This window comes from Macaca nemestrina, chromosome 15, assembly GCF_043159975.1.
Source record: "Macaca nemestrina isolate mMacNem1 chromosome 15, mMacNem.hap1, whole genome shotgun sequence".
Lineage (NCBI taxonomy): Eukaryota > Metazoa > Chordata > Mammalia > Primates > Cercopithecidae > Macaca > Macaca nemestrina.
The window spans coordinates 58,512,014-58,529,097 of record NC_092139.1 but is presented as its reverse complement, the minus strand read 5'-3'; the positions used below and the strand labels follow the sequence as shown (position 1 = coordinate 58,529,097).

The 17,084-nt window shown below is 44.8% G+C and overlaps 1 protein-coding gene and 1 long non-coding RNA gene across 2 annotated transcripts in view; one reads left to right on the top strand and one right to left on the bottom strand.

Moving 5' to 3' along the window:
• Positions 1–6,440: 6,440 nt before the first annotated feature.
• On the bottom strand, positions 6,441–11,147 carry LOC139358527 (uncharacterized). The gene is made up of 3 exons (XR_011613642.1): positions 10,062–11,147; positions 6,973–7,163; positions 6,441–6,532 (listed from the first exon to the last, which is right to left on the bottom strand). It is a non-coding gene; the product is annotated as an uncharacterized lncRNA (long non-coding RNA).
• Positions 11,148–11,245: 98 nt separating this feature from the next.
• The window catches only part of APMA (adipocyte plasma membrane associated protein), a 28,269-nt gene continuing 22,430 nt past the window's right edge, over positions 11,246–17,084 (top strand). Inside the window, exon 1 of the mRNA XM_071079752.1 lies at positions 11,246–11,414. Within this exon, the coding sequence (XP_070935853.1) occupies positions 11,320–11,414 (95 nt within the window). The 5' untranslated portion in view covers positions 11,246–11,319. The remainder of the gene's footprint in view (positions 11,415–17,084) is intronic.

The window sequence follows — 17,084 nt, the reverse complement described above, 5'->3', positions numbered from 1 at the left end:
CACCCCAGCCTCCCAAGTAGCTGGCACACAGGGGGAAACCACTGTGTCCAGTGGATTATTCCTTTAATGTTAATCTTATTGTAGCCTTATGTTTTTGATGTGTCTCTTTTAAACAGCGTATAGCTTCACCTTGGTTTTTTAAACCACTCTGGCAATCTTTGCCATTTAAATTATACATTTAGTCTACTTACATTTAATGTAACTATTTATATATTTGGGTTTAAATCCAGCATCTAACTCAGTACTTTTTATTTGCCCTGTTTGTTCTATGTTCTGTTTTTTTGCTTTCCTTTAGAGTGACTATTTTTTATTATTCTAATTTTTGCCTTCTCCCCATTAGCTTGAAGTTACAAACTCTTACTATTTTAATTGTTACCCTAGATTACAAGTTGCAGCCTTTAATATTAATTGGTACCTTACCCTATTTCCAGTGAATACAAAGACTTTAAGAACTCACTTTAACAACATATAAACCTCTCTTCCAACTTATAAATCATGCATTTTAGTTTTCTCTCTCTTTTAATTCTACAAGGCAGTATTATTATAGTTGTATGCATCTTATTATTGTTCTATATAGACAATATTAACTTAGATTTACCCATATATTTATCATTTTTTGGTATCTCTTCTATACCTCCAAACTTCCATTTGGAATAATTAACCTTCTGCCTGAAAGGACTTTTGTCATTTCTTTTAATAAAGGTCTGCTGATAAGAAATTCATTCAATTTTTGTCTACTTGGAAGTATTTTATTTCATGACCACTCTTAAAGGATATTTTGACTGGGTATATAACTCTAGCCTGGTAATTATTTTTTTCAGCACTACAATGATCTCATTTCCATTGGTATCTGTTTTCCCATGCTTCTGTTGAGAAGTTGGCTGTCAAACTAACGAATGGTCATTTAAAGGTAATCTACCACTTTTCCTTTGGCTGCTGTTAATATTTCTCCTTGTCTTTGGTTTTTGCAGTTTTATTTTTTGACTTTTTTTTAAATCTTGCTTGGGTTCTGCAGGACTTATTAGATCTGTATTGATGTTTGTATCAGTTTTGGACTTCTTAGATCTGTATTGATGTCTGCATCATTTTGGAAATATCTCAACCATTATCTCTTTAAATATCATTTTTGTTATTCTCTCTTCTTTTGTTGAGGACCCCAACTTCCCATACAATGAAATTTCTTGCATTCTATTTTCTGTATCTCTTGCCTTAGCCTGGGTTGCCTGGAAAGCAGAGCCTGATATAAAGGCTTACATGCAGGTACGTTACTTAGGGATGTGATTCTAGGAACAAATGTGAGGAATGAGCGGTGTAGAACAGGGAAGGAGCAAGAACCAATACAAGTATTTGACTGAGTCAGCTGGTGTGACAGACAACTTGGACTACATCTCAGGACTCAGGAGGAATCTTACAAAATGTGTCCCTGAACTCACTCACTCACAATGAGCTGTTAGAAATACAGCTTGGCACAAAACTGGAGGCATCACACTACCTGACTTCAAGGTACACTACAGGGCTACAGTAACCAAAACAGCATGGTACTGGTACCAAAACAGAGATATAGACCAATGGAGCAGAACAGAGCCCTCAGAAATAATACCACACATCTACAACCATCTTATCTTTGACAAACCTGACAAAAACAAGCAATGGGGAAAGGAGTCCCTATTTAATAAATGGTGCTGGAAAAACTGGCTAGCCATACGTAGAAAGCTGAAACTGGATCCCTTCCTTACACCTTATACAAAAATTAATTCAAGAGGGATTAAAGACTTAAATGTTAGACCTAAAACCATAAAAACCCTAGAAGAAAACCTAGGCAATACCATTCAGGCCATAGGCATGGGCAAGTACTTCATGACTAAAACACCAAAAGCAATGGCAACAAGAGCCAAAAGTGACAAATGGGATCTAATTAAACTAAAGAGCTTCTGCACAGCAAAAGAAACTACCATCAAAGTGAACAGGCAACCTACAGAAAGGGAGAAAATTTTCACAAACTACCCATCTGGCAAAGGGCTAATATCCAGAATCTACAAATAACTTAAACAAATTTACAAGAAAAAATCAAAGAACCCCATCAAAAAGTGGGTGAAGGATATGAACAGACACTTCTCAAAAGAAGACATTTATGCAGCCAACAGACACATGAAAAAATGCTCATCATCACTCGCCATCAGAGAAATGCAAATCAAAACCACAATAAGATACCATCTCACATCAGTTAGAATGGCAAGCATTAAAAAGTCAGGAAACAACAGACGCTGGAGAGGATGTGGAGAAATAGGAACACTTTTACACTGTTGGTGGGACTGTAAACTAGTTCAACCATTGTGGAAGACAGTGTGGTGATTCCTCAAGTATCTAGAACTAGAAATACCATTTGACCCAGCCATCCTATTACTGGGCATATATCCAACAGATTATAAATCATGCTGCTATAAAGACACATGCACACGTATGTTTATTGCGGGACTATTCACAAAGACTTCAAACCAATCCAAATGCCCATCAATGATAGACTGGATTAAGAAAATTTGGCACATATACACCATGGAATACTATGCAGCCATAAAAAAGGATGAGTTCATGTCTTTTGTGGGGACCTGGATGAAGCCGGAAACCATCATTCTCAGCAAACTATCGCAAAGACAGAAAACCAAACACTGCATGTTCTCACTCATAGGTGGGAACTGAACAATGAGAACACTTGGACACAGGAAGGGGAACATCATACACCAAGGCGTGTCATGGGGTCAGGGGAGGGATAGCATTAGGAGATATACCTAATGTAAATGACAAGTTAATGGGTACAGCACACCAATATGGCACATGTATACATATGTAACAAACCTGCACGTTGTGCACACGTACCCTAGAACTTAAATTTAAAAAAATGCAAAGAAAGAAAGAAAGAAATACTACTTGGCATCTCAACTTTCTCCTGTGGAAGCAGCATACACACCCAGGGGAAAAATGGCTACAAGGCCAGGTGTGGTGGCTCATACCTGTAATTCCAGCACTTTGGGAGGCTGAGGCAGGAGGACTGGTTGAGCTCAGGAGTTCGAGACCAGCCTGAGCAACATAGACCTCTGCTAAACATCTCTACTAAAATTAAAAAACAAAATTAGCTGGCCATGGTGGCGCATGCCTGCAGTCCCAGCTACTCAGAGGGCTGAGGCAGAAGAATCATTTGAACCTGGGAGGCTGAGGCTGCAGTGAGCCCTGATTGTGCCACTGCACTCCAGCCTGGGCAACAGAGTAAGACCTTGTATAAAAAAACAAAAGTGGTTACACACCAGGCTCATCATCCTGGAGTGTGAGTCTGAACTATCTAATTAGTCATCATCTAAATGGAAAATATTGCATAATGTTCCACTGATGTTTAGCGGCATCTCTGGCCTTCCCCCCAGAGATGCCAGTAGCATCCTACCTTGTTGTGATCATAAAAATTGTTGCCAGACATTGACAAATGTCCCTTGGTGGACAAAATGGCCCTTGGTTGGGAAGCACTGGGTTAGACCAACCAGAACCCACTCCCAACCCTGACGCTGGGGATGAGGCTCACTTCCATTGGAACACTGGCCCACGTGGAGGGCATTTATCTCAACAAAAACAGGTTCTGCCAGCATGTTAGAAGAGGCACATGATGCTGGCAGGCAGCCCACAGTGTGCCTGACAGCTCAAACCAGAAGCAAATCCTACTTCTAGTCCAGTGCTTTTTCCCAGTCCCATACTGTTTCAACTCCTTCCACTCTCAGGAGGCTGGGGTCTCAAATCTGTAAATTCTAACAACTCCCCATGTGTTTTGCACAGTCGGCCAGGCCGTGGTCCAGTCAACTAGTGTTTGGAGATCACTGACCAAGCCTAAGTTCTATTTCAACTTAAGATAGGGACCGGATAGAGAAAACTTTCAAGCTAGGTAATAGGTTTTTTGTTTTTGTTTTATTTTTTAGACTTTTGGGGAGGGGATGGAATATAACAAACTTATATAGAAAAGTGTACAAGGGTACAAGCTTATTCAGAAAAGTGTACATAAATATATAGCTTAACAAGCTGATGTAAAACAAAACTCAGGTAACCCCCTTCAAGGTCATGATACAAAACATCAGCATTTCAGATGCCACCCCCACCCATTCCTGATCATAATCTGTGTCCCCATGGCTAAATCACAGCCTTGCAGAGTCCCAGCCCAGCAGAGGAGAGGGGTGTTTCGTCAGCATCTCACCTGCATCTCTGCAGCCCCTCCCAGCCCAGAGCTGCCTCTCAGGTGTCTCCTGCAGGCGGGCAGTCCCTCAGGTCCCCAGTGCAAAGTGGTGGTGGCAGTGATTCTCCAAGGTCTCCAGTCATAGAGACACTGGACTCAGGTTCCCCACATTGGAATGCTGTATGTATTTCTCTATTTCCTATTTGCTTTTAAAGTGCTAGTCTATTTCAAATTTAGTTTTTAAAAGTATTGTAAAACTCCCAATGCACAAGCTGTACCCCAGACTAGTGATACCAGAATTTCTGGGGTGGCACGCAAGCATCTTTCCAGATGATTCCAACATGCAGCCAAAGTTGAGAGCCACTGTCTTAAAGTTCAGCCCCTCTGGGGTGACACAATCAAGCACAGCCACAATTCATGATGCCCAGTTGAAGCCTTTGCCTCTGCTGCCTGGCATACACAGCTCCTCTTCCCTTCCGTGGAATGCCTCCGAGTCCAGCTGCTGCCATTGTGAAGGTGCCCACACTCTCATTATGGAGCCCAACACTGTCATGGCCTCCTGGCACAGGGCACTCAGAGGAAGGAAACTGGAGAAGCAGGACCTGAGCCATGGGAAGGGAAGGAGAAGGTGTTTGTCTCCTTAGGGTTGCCTCTCTGATGTGTGCATGTAAACAAAGAGTGGAGCGAGAAACTTGGCCCCTGAGAAAGCGCAAATGCTTAAAGTCAGTTACTGAGTTCAGGAGACCTTCCTCCTGTGAGTTCATAAACGACTTGGGTTCCAGATTTGCTTCCCTATAAAGACTTAGGAGCTTTGTGGCACTTACTGAAGTGAAAGTGAGGGTGTTCAGAGCTTGCATCTGTAGTCACATACTGATAAACATGGCAAATAACACCAATCCTAATCCCCAGTGCCTATAGCAGTGCCCAGCATGTGCAAGTGCGCAGTGATATCTGTAGAATGAAGAGTGAACAGATGTCACACTGACCTAGCTGATGTGTGGGACAGACAGAGCTTTGGCCTGGTGGAGAAAGGCAGGGGACAAAGGCGCTGGCCCAGGCTCTGGAGTTCCGCAGTGGCGGGAGGGGGATGAACTGCTAAGACGGCACAGGGCAGACCTATGAAGAAAGCATGCCATATGTGGGACACGAAAGCACTCCTTCCTGCTGCCTTGGTTCATAAACATCAGAGTGAGGAAATGAGGGGGTCCTCACCCACCCTGCTCTCTGGAGGGCAGAAAGGGGAGAAACAGAGAAGACAGGCTCAGTTTATCTGTCTGGGGGAGAAGAGTCATGCTTTTGTTCAGTTGTCCATCTGCCTCTTCTCCCTCTAAGGCCATGGGAGAGTGGAGGCCTGCCTGTCAACTTTCTCCCTATCAGCCATGCTAGAGGAATGCCATTACCCCCCAAACTTGCCACATGTGGGTGCCTGAGTTTGCACTTGGTTTTGTTCTGGCGGCTGTTGCTAATCGTGAAACTGAGGTTCCTACCTATGCCAGTCTTTATTCCAGATACAAGAAAAGCTGTTGGTTAGTGCCCATGGAAGTGGACCACAGGGAGTCACCCCTGGCCATGGAGGTGACAAGCCAGAGGGCAAGAAGCCTACCTTAAACAAGCCCAGAAGTAGAAGACAGAAGAGATCTGGGTGTCCCATACCCTAGGAGGTTACCAGTAAGCACCTGAGTTTGGAAAACTTTTGAGATAATTAACATTGCCAACTTCTTTTGCAACAGGGTGGAACTTTTCTGGTAAGAGCCACCAGTTTGGGTAATCTTGGGTTTTTTAGTCTCTCTGTTCCTATAGATCCAAACTTTTGCCACACAGCCTTCTGAATGAACAAACACATTGGGCCAATTCCCTTCCTAAAGACAGACATTACCTCACCCAAACAACTCATCTCTTCATTACTGAGAGCCAAAGAAACATTGAACTCTTACAAATATGCATAAGTTTTTTCAACCATCAGAAAAAAAGCAGGACAGGAATCATCAAAATGAAAATGATTACAGTTGACCCTAGAACAAAGTGGAGGTTGGGGGTGCCAACCCCCAGTCCAGCTGAAAATCCACATATAACATTTGACTCCCCCAAAACTTAACTATGAATAGCCTACTGTTGGCCGGAAGCCTTACTGATAGCTGTAAACACTGGATTAACACATATTTTGTATGTCCTAAGTATTATATGCTGTATTCTTACAGTAAACTAGGCTAGAGAAAAGAAAATGCCATTAAAAATCATTAGGAAGATAAAATATTTTTACTATTCATGAAGGGGAAGTGGATCATCATGACGGTCTTCATCTTCATTGTCTTCACACTGAGTAGCCTGGGAGGAGAAGGAAGGGGAGGGGTTGTTGCTGTCTCAGGGGTGGCAGAGGCAGAAGAGGTGGAGGAGGTGGAAGGGGAGGCAGGTGTAACTTTTATTGAAAAAACATTCTTGTATGAGTGCACCTGTGTAGTTCAAACCCATGTTGTTCAAGGATCAAGTATAATAACTCTCAGGAGATGGTTTCTGGATGTAATAAAACATGATTAATGAGTGATCTGTGCTAATCATGAAATGTCAGTGTTAAGATTCCAAAGGGAACAAAGGGACTGGCCATTCACTTTTCAACAACAGACAGGAATGTCCACGCCCATAGTGGAGGTGACTGCTGAACGTCTTTCCTCCTGAGCACTTTTCCTGCCAAGTCTAGGTCAACCTTAAGAATCCTCCTCATAGGCAATTAGGGCAATTTTCCTGGCCAGCCTCTCTTCAATGCTCACCTCTGCTCCTCCCTGCTTCTCATGGGGTGGCCATGCATTCAGTGAGCCTGTCCTGCCCTTCTGCCTACAACAGCGAGGCTGCTGTGTTGTTCCCATGGAATGGTCAATGGACCACGGGGTCTTGTCCTCTAACATGGATTATCAGCCTCACCAAAGTTGGGAACATCAGATTCTCAGTCCAGGAATCTAGACTTGGAGAAGGAGACCATAGTTAGTTGGTGTGGGATACTTGAAATGGGAGAGCCAGGGAGAGCTGGGCTTAGGCAATGCTTTTTTTTTGTTTTTTAACCATGGACATGTCCAGGCAGACAATGCTAGCCTGTTGGCCCTGAGGGGCCATGCAAATTGCTCCCCTGACAGCTGCCTCAATGCATAAAGGACTGTTTCTCTCATGTGACAGGCAGCCCAGAGGTAGGTGGTTGCTGGCTCTGGTGAACAGCTCAGGGGCACCATTAAGGACCTAGGCTGTTCTGGGTGTGTTTTTTAGACATTAAGGTGTATTCCTGTGGTTTTAAGATGCTGCTGCTCCATGCTTAACTCTTGGGTTCCAGGCAGAAGAAGGGGCAGCGCTAGTCCCATTTGTCCCTTTTATCAGAAATGCAAAAACTTTCCTGAAGGTCAGAATAATCTCTATATTTCTGTTTTTATCTTGTGCCAAAATACTGCTTATGGCTGTGTTAGCTTTGACAGCTGGATGAGTAACACTGATCTTTTCCAGCTCTCCAGGGGAGGGCAGCAAAAGAGAAGAAGGGGCCAGCCCAGCAGCGTGTGCCATGTGAGCACGGAGGGGTGCAGAGACAGGACAGTGTGAGGCACCAGGAGGCAGAGGGTGACTCTGCCCCTGTGTTGCCAGGTCTTTGTTCCAGTCCCTGTGAGGCCTGGCTGTACTTTCTGAGTCTGAGTTCCATAAGGTATCCCCAAATCCTTCCAATGTATCCCTCCCTCATCCTCTGCCAGTTTTGGCGGATGTCTGTTTCCTGTAGCTGCATGATCTCTAAGGTGCTTTTCCTGCGGTGAACAAACTAGTCCACATTGCCTAACTTTACTGTCTCCACTGTCCCACCTGAATTAAAACCAGAGCTTCCCACCACGACAGAACAACTTCCCTTGCAACCCTTTTCTGAGTTGGCAGTGTCTTCTGTGCTCTCCTGGACTTATGGGCAAGAAGGGGATCAGCTACTTCCCACCCTGCTTTGCCCTTTTCAGACTATTCTTTGTTAAAAAATTTATTTTTATTTTCTGTTTTCGTGGGTACATAACAGGTGTATATATTTGTGGCTATTCTTTCTTGATCACTCAGTAACCCTGATGTCCATCCTGGATCATCGCCCCCTTGTTTAACAATCCCTGGGCACCACATTCTTCCCTCTTAGCCTGTTTCTTGTCCTTCTCTATCACCCTAATCCCCCAATTATAATCTTATTAATCTAAATCCTGGTGCAAATCTCCTTCCTCCAAGAATCCATCTCTGGTCAGTCCCATCTAATGGCACTTGTTCCTCCTCGCAGCCCAAGGCATGCGGTGGCTCTTCTGCAGCAGTGCTTTATAGTGGTCATTCGTTACACTTCCTCTCTCCCCTCCTAGATGATAACGCCTGTGCAGGCTGGCTCACTGTATTTCACCCTTGTTTTGTCACCGCACTTGGCACCTGGCAGCCTTTCAGGAGATCTCTGTGGAAGGAGTTGAAACAGTATGGGACTGGGAAAAAGCACTGGACTAGAAGTAGGATTTGCTTCTGGTTTGAACTGCCAGGCACACTGTGGGCTCCCTGCCAGCATCATGCGCTTCTTCTTCCATGCTGGCAGAGCCTGCTTTTGTTGAGATAAATGCCCTCCACGTGGGCCAGTGTTCCAATGGAAGTGAGCCTCATCCCCAATGCCAGGGTTGGGTGTGGGTTCTGGTTGGTCTAACCCAGTGCTTCTCAACCAAGGGCTGTTTTGTCCTCCAGGGGGTATCAGTCAATGTCTGGCAACATCTTTTATCATCACGACTAGGTGGGATACTACTGCCATCTAGTGGGGGGAGCCCAGGGATGCTGCTGAAACACCAGCGCAGGAGAGGCCGCCCTCCACCTCCTAACAAAGAATTATCTAGCCCAAAATATCAGTGGCGCTGAGAAACCTGATTAAATTAATCATGGTGGTCCCACTCCAATAACTGGCTTCAGTATGAAGAGAAAGTCGGTCTGGTTGGCAGCTGGGTTGGAAGGTGGGGTGGGAGAACTGAGAACTGAAACAAATACAACAATCAAAGCAGGCTTCACCATCACTTGAAAACAGAAAAACTGTACTGAACCTGTGCTATGCAGCACAAATGATCTAGCTCAGACCACTGTAACACCAACTACCTACGTGCTTCATGATACGCCCATGAGCTGACCTCCTGGTAACTCCGAATGGACTTACATATCTCAGAGATAAGGTCGCTGGTTCCTCCAGTGACTCCCCTTGTTAACGGATTCTGACCAATCCCCAGCAAGACTATCTATGGACTAACTCCAGCCCCCAAACCCCACAAGGACTGTCCCATGACTCCCCCATTTTGAGGAGCCTCACAGGTCCTCTGGTGCATTTCTTTGCTGCAGCAAGTTCAGTAAACCCAACCTACTGCCATTATTTTTCTTATGAATGTGTCCCTGGGTGTTTGCAGTGCATGGGCTTTAACACTGGGCATGGAACACAAATAGCTCCAATGCAATGGGTTCAAATGTTACGGCTGGGGCATGTTTAAAGTGCCTTGAAGACAAAGAGGAAGATGTTCTGCTTGGGAAACCGGGAGAAGAATTTTCAGCAAGGATACTTGAAGTGGGTCCTGAATGATAAAAATAATTGGCCAAGTGGAAGTGAAGAAGAGTGTATCACAGCAAGAAGGAACCTCAAGGACAAAGACAGCCAGGCATGAGATTAGACATGGTAAGTCATCCTGAGTGTCTGAAATGGGGGTTGCAGAGCAAGAGGGACAGTCCAGACAGGCAAGAAGGTGTCAGACCATACAGCACTTTGTTAACACTATCCCTGATTTAATGGCTGTACTGGCTATTCTCAATGACACAGAATGAAGTAAAATGTTGCCGAGACTTGAATTATTACCTGGGATCTCTGGAGAACTGGATTTGCACAGCTCTCCACTTCCCTCAAGTTGGTTCTTCAGCTCTTTGAATGAATAAATAAAAAACATTCACATGGAATTCTAGTGCCGTCTAGCACTTAAAAAGGTAATGGCATGTTTCTATCAGGAATGCCTCCAAGAGGAAATTATTTCTGTTAGTAACACTGCATTTTGAACGTGGCTTTTCCAGACATGATTCCTCGTGCCACTGGTAACAGGCTTTGATTTCTTCTGCCTGGAAATCCTCCCTGTCACTTCCTCCGGATTCGATTTCTCTTTCAATCCCTTTGCCTGTCAAATGCTCTCACAAGATCCAATTCTTCCCCTTTCAAGCAATTATTACGTTTGATAATTTTACATGTCTATTTTATGACGATGGTCTGATTGAAGTCATCTTTCCCACTAGCTTAATTTCCATAAGCTTAATTGCCTTGTCTGTGATTTGCCCACCATCATCTCCCAGCACCTGGGAACATTTCTGGTTCACTGCAATACTGTTGAAAGAACGATCCCACTCTATGCTTTCTTAAACTTCGTTAGTGATAATTTCTACTTCTACCTGGCCTTTGCTTAAGGGTAACCCTTAATACACTTTATCAAAACTTAATAAACTTTATCAAATGTCTGTTGTAATGGTCACAAAAAGATTTAATACTCAACATCTGGCCTTAACCAGAGGGAAACATTTTCTAGCCCGTTTTCCCCTTAACCGGATGAGTCGGGGAAGGACGTAATTTTCAGGCAGAGGTGACTTCGTTTCAAGGGTGTGAATGCATTATTTTTGACGCTGCCCGTAAGAGCAGGGTCGCTGACATTTCATAAACAGCGCCATCCTCTCTAACGATAAAAGTGGCCAACATCTCGGGCCAGCAATTCCCAAGTGCGTCATGAGCATAAGACGAAGGCGGCATGCACAGGGACTGAGCTAGGCGAGCCCGAGGTGGAACCACTCGTGTTCTGGGCTCCGGAGTCCGAGACGGGCGGGGACCTCAGCAGCTCCCGATGCTCGCTCTGAGCGGTTTCCGAGCGCCGCTCCCGGGCGCTCAAAATTCGCCTCCGAGCGCCGAAGAGCGACGCGCTGGAGACCGCCCGCCCATGAGGCCGGAAGGGGCGGGACAACGCTGCGGATTGGTCCCTGGGCTCGACGTCATTTCCGCGCGCCGGGGAGGGCGGGCCTGGAGCGTGAGCCGTTGCTGCTCACTGCGGGTGGTGGCTGCTGGGCAGGCTGGCGCTCATACCATGAGCGAGGCGGACGGGCTGCGACAGCGCCGGCCTCTGCGGCCGCAGGTCGTCACGGACGATGATGGCCAGGCCCCGGAGGCTAAGGACGGCAGGTAGGCCGGACTCCCAGACCGGGCGCTGGAGCCGGGCCGCGAGGAGTAGAGGGCGATCCTCCTGGACAGCGGCGACGGCAGTAACAGTAACCTGGGGATGTGGTGCAGAGCGCCTTGTCCGAGCCCTCTCGTTTCATCCCCAAGAAAAACTCATTTTTCCGAGGAGGAAGCAGACTCCGACAAGGCGGATGTACCTGCCAGGTCTTTGAGGTTCGGGTGCACCCAGCGCCCAGTCGCGGCGTTATCCTCGGCTCTCCGGGACCCTAGACCGTCTCGCGCCGCTCCTGCGCCTTCCCTCCCCTCACTCCTGCCCCACCCTGCAGCGCGGTTGCTTCCTCGCCTTTCCCTCGCTCCCCTCGCGCTGTCATTCCTTTGGCTCATCTGATCCCCCTGGGCACAGCTACCTGGCCAGTGTCTTGCGTCTTCCTGGTCCCCCGCTCGCACTTTCTCGAAGGGAGGAGGTCCCACGAGATGCTGGGGTCCTGCCTCGTTATCCGGCGAAGAGATGGCTTCTACACTTGCTCTTCTGCACCTGCCCCCCTCACGCTGCGTGACCAGTCCTCACCGCGGTTCTTGGAAAGAGTGGAGAACAGAAGTGACATTGTAGGCAATTTTTGTGAGAATTCAGCCTTGCAGTTTTTCCCGATAAGGATGGAGAAACATAGGAAACTGTAGTTGTTGACACCTCAGAATACCAGGTTTTGTCCTTTAGCCTCCTCTACCATCTTCTAGAATATAAGAATGCTATGTTTTGTTAGCTAAAAACTGAATCATGATCCGCAAATATAGATTTCAATGTAAGATACTTAAAATTCGCTTTTCAATTATGTGTCCTGAATTTCATAACTTTTAAGTTTCAGGGATAATCAAGAGGCCCCATAGACCAAGCTTGAAGCTGTGGAACAGATTGACTTATATTTGATAGAAGTACTGGAAATATTTGTTCAGTAATGTGCCGAGAGGTGGTGGGGTACATATGAATGAGAGGCAGTTTTTGCCCCTGTAGACTGAGTTTATTGACCGATGATGAGAGGAACACATTTAAAGGAGAACGATGGCAGGGAGGAGCATTTAGGCTCTAGAGAAGCAATTTAGAGAGAAGACTTTGCGGTGATAGTTGACCTTGGGCCAGTGAAAAGATCGGGAAGATGCTCCCATATATCCTGACCAACCATCCTGGGTTGCCCTGGACTGGGGTTTCCAAGGATGTAGAACTTTAAGTGCTAAACCTGGGCAAACTGGGACAATTTGGTCACCCTACTTACTGTGAATTAATCATCTGTTGATGGTTGAGGAGCCATTTAGAATGGACATGCAAGAATTGGCAACACTTTCCTACGGAAATCTTGAAGACAAGCCATTTGTACCTGAGAAATGAAAGAGCAGTGGCCTGAGTTTGTCATTAGGTGCAGTGCGTTGAAAACCAGGGCATACAGCCCCTGAGAGCACTGGTTAGGTGGTCCCAACTCTCAAGTCTGCTGGCTCACACCTCTGGCCCCAGGGCAGAGCAGTAGACTTAATTGTTTTTTTCAGGTTCTCTGTGGGGATTTCTTCGTTAATGACTAAGTAAATCTGATTCTAAAGTCATCTTTTACTGCTTGATCTTTTCCAGTGTGCCTTTTACATTTATGTTATTTCCTTGACTTCCCTGTCCATGAACATTGTTCCTGTTTCCCTGTGTTTGTCCTTGTTTGTTTATCCCTTTTCTGTATATTTGTAATGATCTCTTTCAAAGTGAGGTCTTGTCACCACCCTTCCTTTCTGCGGTTATTATTGTAATATGTAGCTGTTTTTCTTATTTTTCTTCTGCAGCTCTCCTATATTTTTCATTTCTTTTGTGGTCATTTCTAGTAGTTCATGTAATAGTATTCTTGATTACCTTAAAACTCAAGGGTTCAACATAAGCCAGGGAAGCCTGTGTATAGTGGGTGAAGTAAAGGAATCTAAATTCAGAAGTAAAAATACGAAACTGTTAGAATAAACTTTAGCACTTTAGATGTGCTAAATAGAATAAAGGAAGCCTTGAAAGACATGTTACTAAACTGACAGAACTAAGACATAGATTTTAGCAGTGGTAGGGACCCCTAGCAATACGTTGGCTGGTCTCCCAACTCTTGGCGTGAAAAGTGGGTGTTTGCTTTGTTTTGCCGATGAGATCATTGAGGTCTGTGTGTGCGAGTTAATTTATATGAAGTTACAGAGAATAGAGTCAAAAGAGAAATGAATGAAGAAGGATAGAACCGGCAGCTGGACAATGATTGAGAAGTGTATTTTTTAAATTATGCTTTGGAAATAAGATTTTATGCCAAAGCTCTTGAATTACTGTATTTAAGATATAATGGAGAATTTGATTGGTAAATTATTTTATTCAGTGTGGAACATAGATGAGCTAAGCACTTTAACATACCAGTGCAAGCTTATAATTATTATTTGACATTGATTTCCCGAAATGCTTTAGAAACTTAATTGTATTCTGTGGAACTGTTCCTTTCTCTTTGGAACACAGTTCTATCTAGGAAGAGAACTGTTTAATGTCCGTATATGACTCTTTAGGGATGCAGAATAAATACATTGAGGATTTAATATATTTCAGTACATCAAATTCCATATAATTCTGCTTTTACAATAAACTGAAGGATTTTAGTCTAATTAAAAGTCTCTGCTAGGTCCATTTTCCTTTTTCCTCTTGAAGACTGAAGAGTAAGGGAGGAAGTATGGAGAAACAGATGGGGCATTCAGGAGTTCATGAGGAGTCAGGCAGCTGGAGTGTTTGTCTCAGCTTTGCCCCAGGTGTGTATTTTCAGATAGCTTTTTAAACTTGTTTCTTGATTTCTTAATTTTTTTTCAAGGATAAAGTGATGAATCTAGGAGCCCCAGTTTAAAGGATTGTGAAAAATGAACAAATTCAAGATGCTGTCACTAAAAAAGATGGGTTGATGCTGTTTGACTTTCTCAGGCTTCAGGGATCACCTTGACACTTGAGATTGCTGGTATCTCATGGATTTGGGGCTATCAGGTTTTCCACAACAATCACAGGTAAATTTTGATTTCTTGGAGTCTGCTTGTTGGGACTTCAGTTCAGGACCCAAGGCCCTGATGTCCTGTGTGCAGAGTTAGAGCATACCTTTCAAAATCAAATTGGCTGGTGAATCTACAGAAGATTGTGTAAATCGCGGCCCAGCCAACAGCAGTTGTCAAATCCTGTTGCATCACTGTCGTTGTGCTCTTGCCTTTAGAGAGTGTAGGCAATTTCAGGGTGCAGATGTCCTCATGGAGATGGGCATCCCTCCAGGCTCTTCCGAGAGATCGGGGCAAACAAACTGATTTCTCAGACTGCACCTGGGAAATAAGTTGCCAGCGTTCCTGGATGTGTCAGCACAGGTTGGGAACCTGCAGTGCTTTGTCAGTGAAAATGGATAGGGATCGATACAGTGTCCTTTATTTAAGTTAAAAAAAGAGTAAGAGGGAGGCAGACACCAAGAAAAGACAGAAGAATTGTAGTTAACTGTGAGTTTAGAGGAAGCAACACTGACGAGGGCCTGCCAAAAAGTTAACGAACCTTGGGCTAAAATAAGTGTGGCACCCAGAGCAGGGGTCCAGGAGCTGGGCTTACCTCGTTTATATAACAAGCTAACTCCATTTCAAGTGCTCAGGAAGCACACATGGCTAGTAGCTATTGTATTTCCATCATTGCAGAAAGTTCTATTGGACAGTGCTGCTCAAGGAGTTTTGTTTAAATTTAAGCTAGTATTTCTACTGTGTGAGCACAGAACGTTCCAGTGGAGGCTGGATGCTGATCGGGTGAGGTTGGGGAGATGTTGGTGAAGTTTTGACTGGGAAGGGAGCTGGATAGAGTGAGTGGTGTCCAGCTGCACATGAGGAACAACGGATGAAAGAGTTCACAGGCCCGCCCTGCACCTACCAAACTAGAATCTCTGGCCCAGGTCATCTTGATGGAACCCATCCAGAAGTTGGCTGCCTTTGGGAACAGTTGCCTGAGTGGCCTCTAAATTCTTCTCCAGCTTTAAGAGAGTGTTACTGCTAGATCCCCCAGCACTGGGACACAAATCTTTGTCTCTGGACTTTTGGCCTCCTTTCTGGCTGTAAGCCCCGTGGCTTTCAGTCCTGGCTGGACTTTTTGTTTGGGACATAATTGAGACTTCATTGTGTGAAGGGGCAACCAGATATTTAAATGGGGTGCCACCAGCTCTGAATCAGATTACCACATCAAGATTTTAAAAATGTAAGCTGCAGTGTGGTAAAGTAGAGGTCACAATGTTGGAGTCAAGACAAATGAGGAAGATCTGCCTTAGGTAGAATCAGGTTAGGCAAGGACAAACAAAGTAGCGCTTTGGCCAGATTGTTACTTTTTGTAGTGACAGTCATAAGGTAAAAATACAATGCACCTTCCCTAGAGGTACTCTCCTCTACTGGGAGTGGGGTAGGTGAGGGCATCAGCTTCCTTTAAGGACAGGAACATCCCTGTTGGACTCAGTACCAGACTGCAGTGAGGGCAGCTCTCAGGGCTGGCAGCCACACATCTTCACCATCCACCTTTCCGTGTGCTTGTCTCTCTTTGGGATTCACACTGTCAGAAGCATTTCTGTCATTTACTTGTAACCAGCCCTGCTTTATTGTACAAGTACTTCATTTCTGTTGTGTTGGAAGACTTTAGGTCACTTCAAGAAAATCACTTGGGTTGAAGAGTGTCCTAGCCACTGGTGTGGCAGTTTGCATAGTGGAGTCACTGACTTTTTTTTTTTAACATCTTTATTGAGATGTAATTCACATACCATAAAATTAACCTACTTAAAATGTTCAAATCAGTGATTTTTAGTATAATGGCCAGTTTTGCAGTAATTACCACAATCTAAGTTTAGAACATTCTTGTCACTGTCACCTTTCTTTTTAGTTGAAGTGAAATTCGCATAACATACAATTAACCATTTTAAAGTGCACTGTTCAGTGATATTTAGTGTATTCACAATGTTGGGCAACCACCAGGTCTCCCTGCTTTCAAAACTACTTCATCACCCTGTAAAAGCGAGGTGTTTGCCTTGTACCGATTAAGTAATCACTCTCATTTTACCCTCCCACACAAATGTTCAACAGATGAGTGGGGCTGGACATGGTTGCTCATGCCTACTCATTTCAGGGTGCACTTTGGGAGGCTAAGGTGCGAAGACTGAGGCCAGGAGTTCAAGACCAGCCTGGAGAACGTAGCAAGATGTTCTTTCTACAAAAAGTAAAATAATTAGCCAGGTGTGATGCACACCTGTATTCCTAGCTACTTTGGGAGGCTGAGACGGGGGATCACTTGAGCCCAGGAGTCTCCAGCCTGGTTGACATACTGAGACCGTGTCTTTATATTTAAAAAACAAAAAATCAGATGAGTGGGCAGCAAGTTGTGGTATATACATATGTAATCAACTGGTAAAAGGAACCATGTACATATACATACTGCAACTTAGATGGGCCTAGAAAACCACACTGAATGAAAGAAGCTAGTCATGAAAGGACACGTATTGTATGATTCTGCTTATGTGAAATGCCTAGAATAGGCAAATCACCGTGAATTTTCACAGAGCTTTCAAACTCCAGCTCTGAGGGCTCTAGGTCTGGGCATCCTCCCCTCCCTCCTCTTGCTCTTGGCAGGCAGCTCTTCTAATG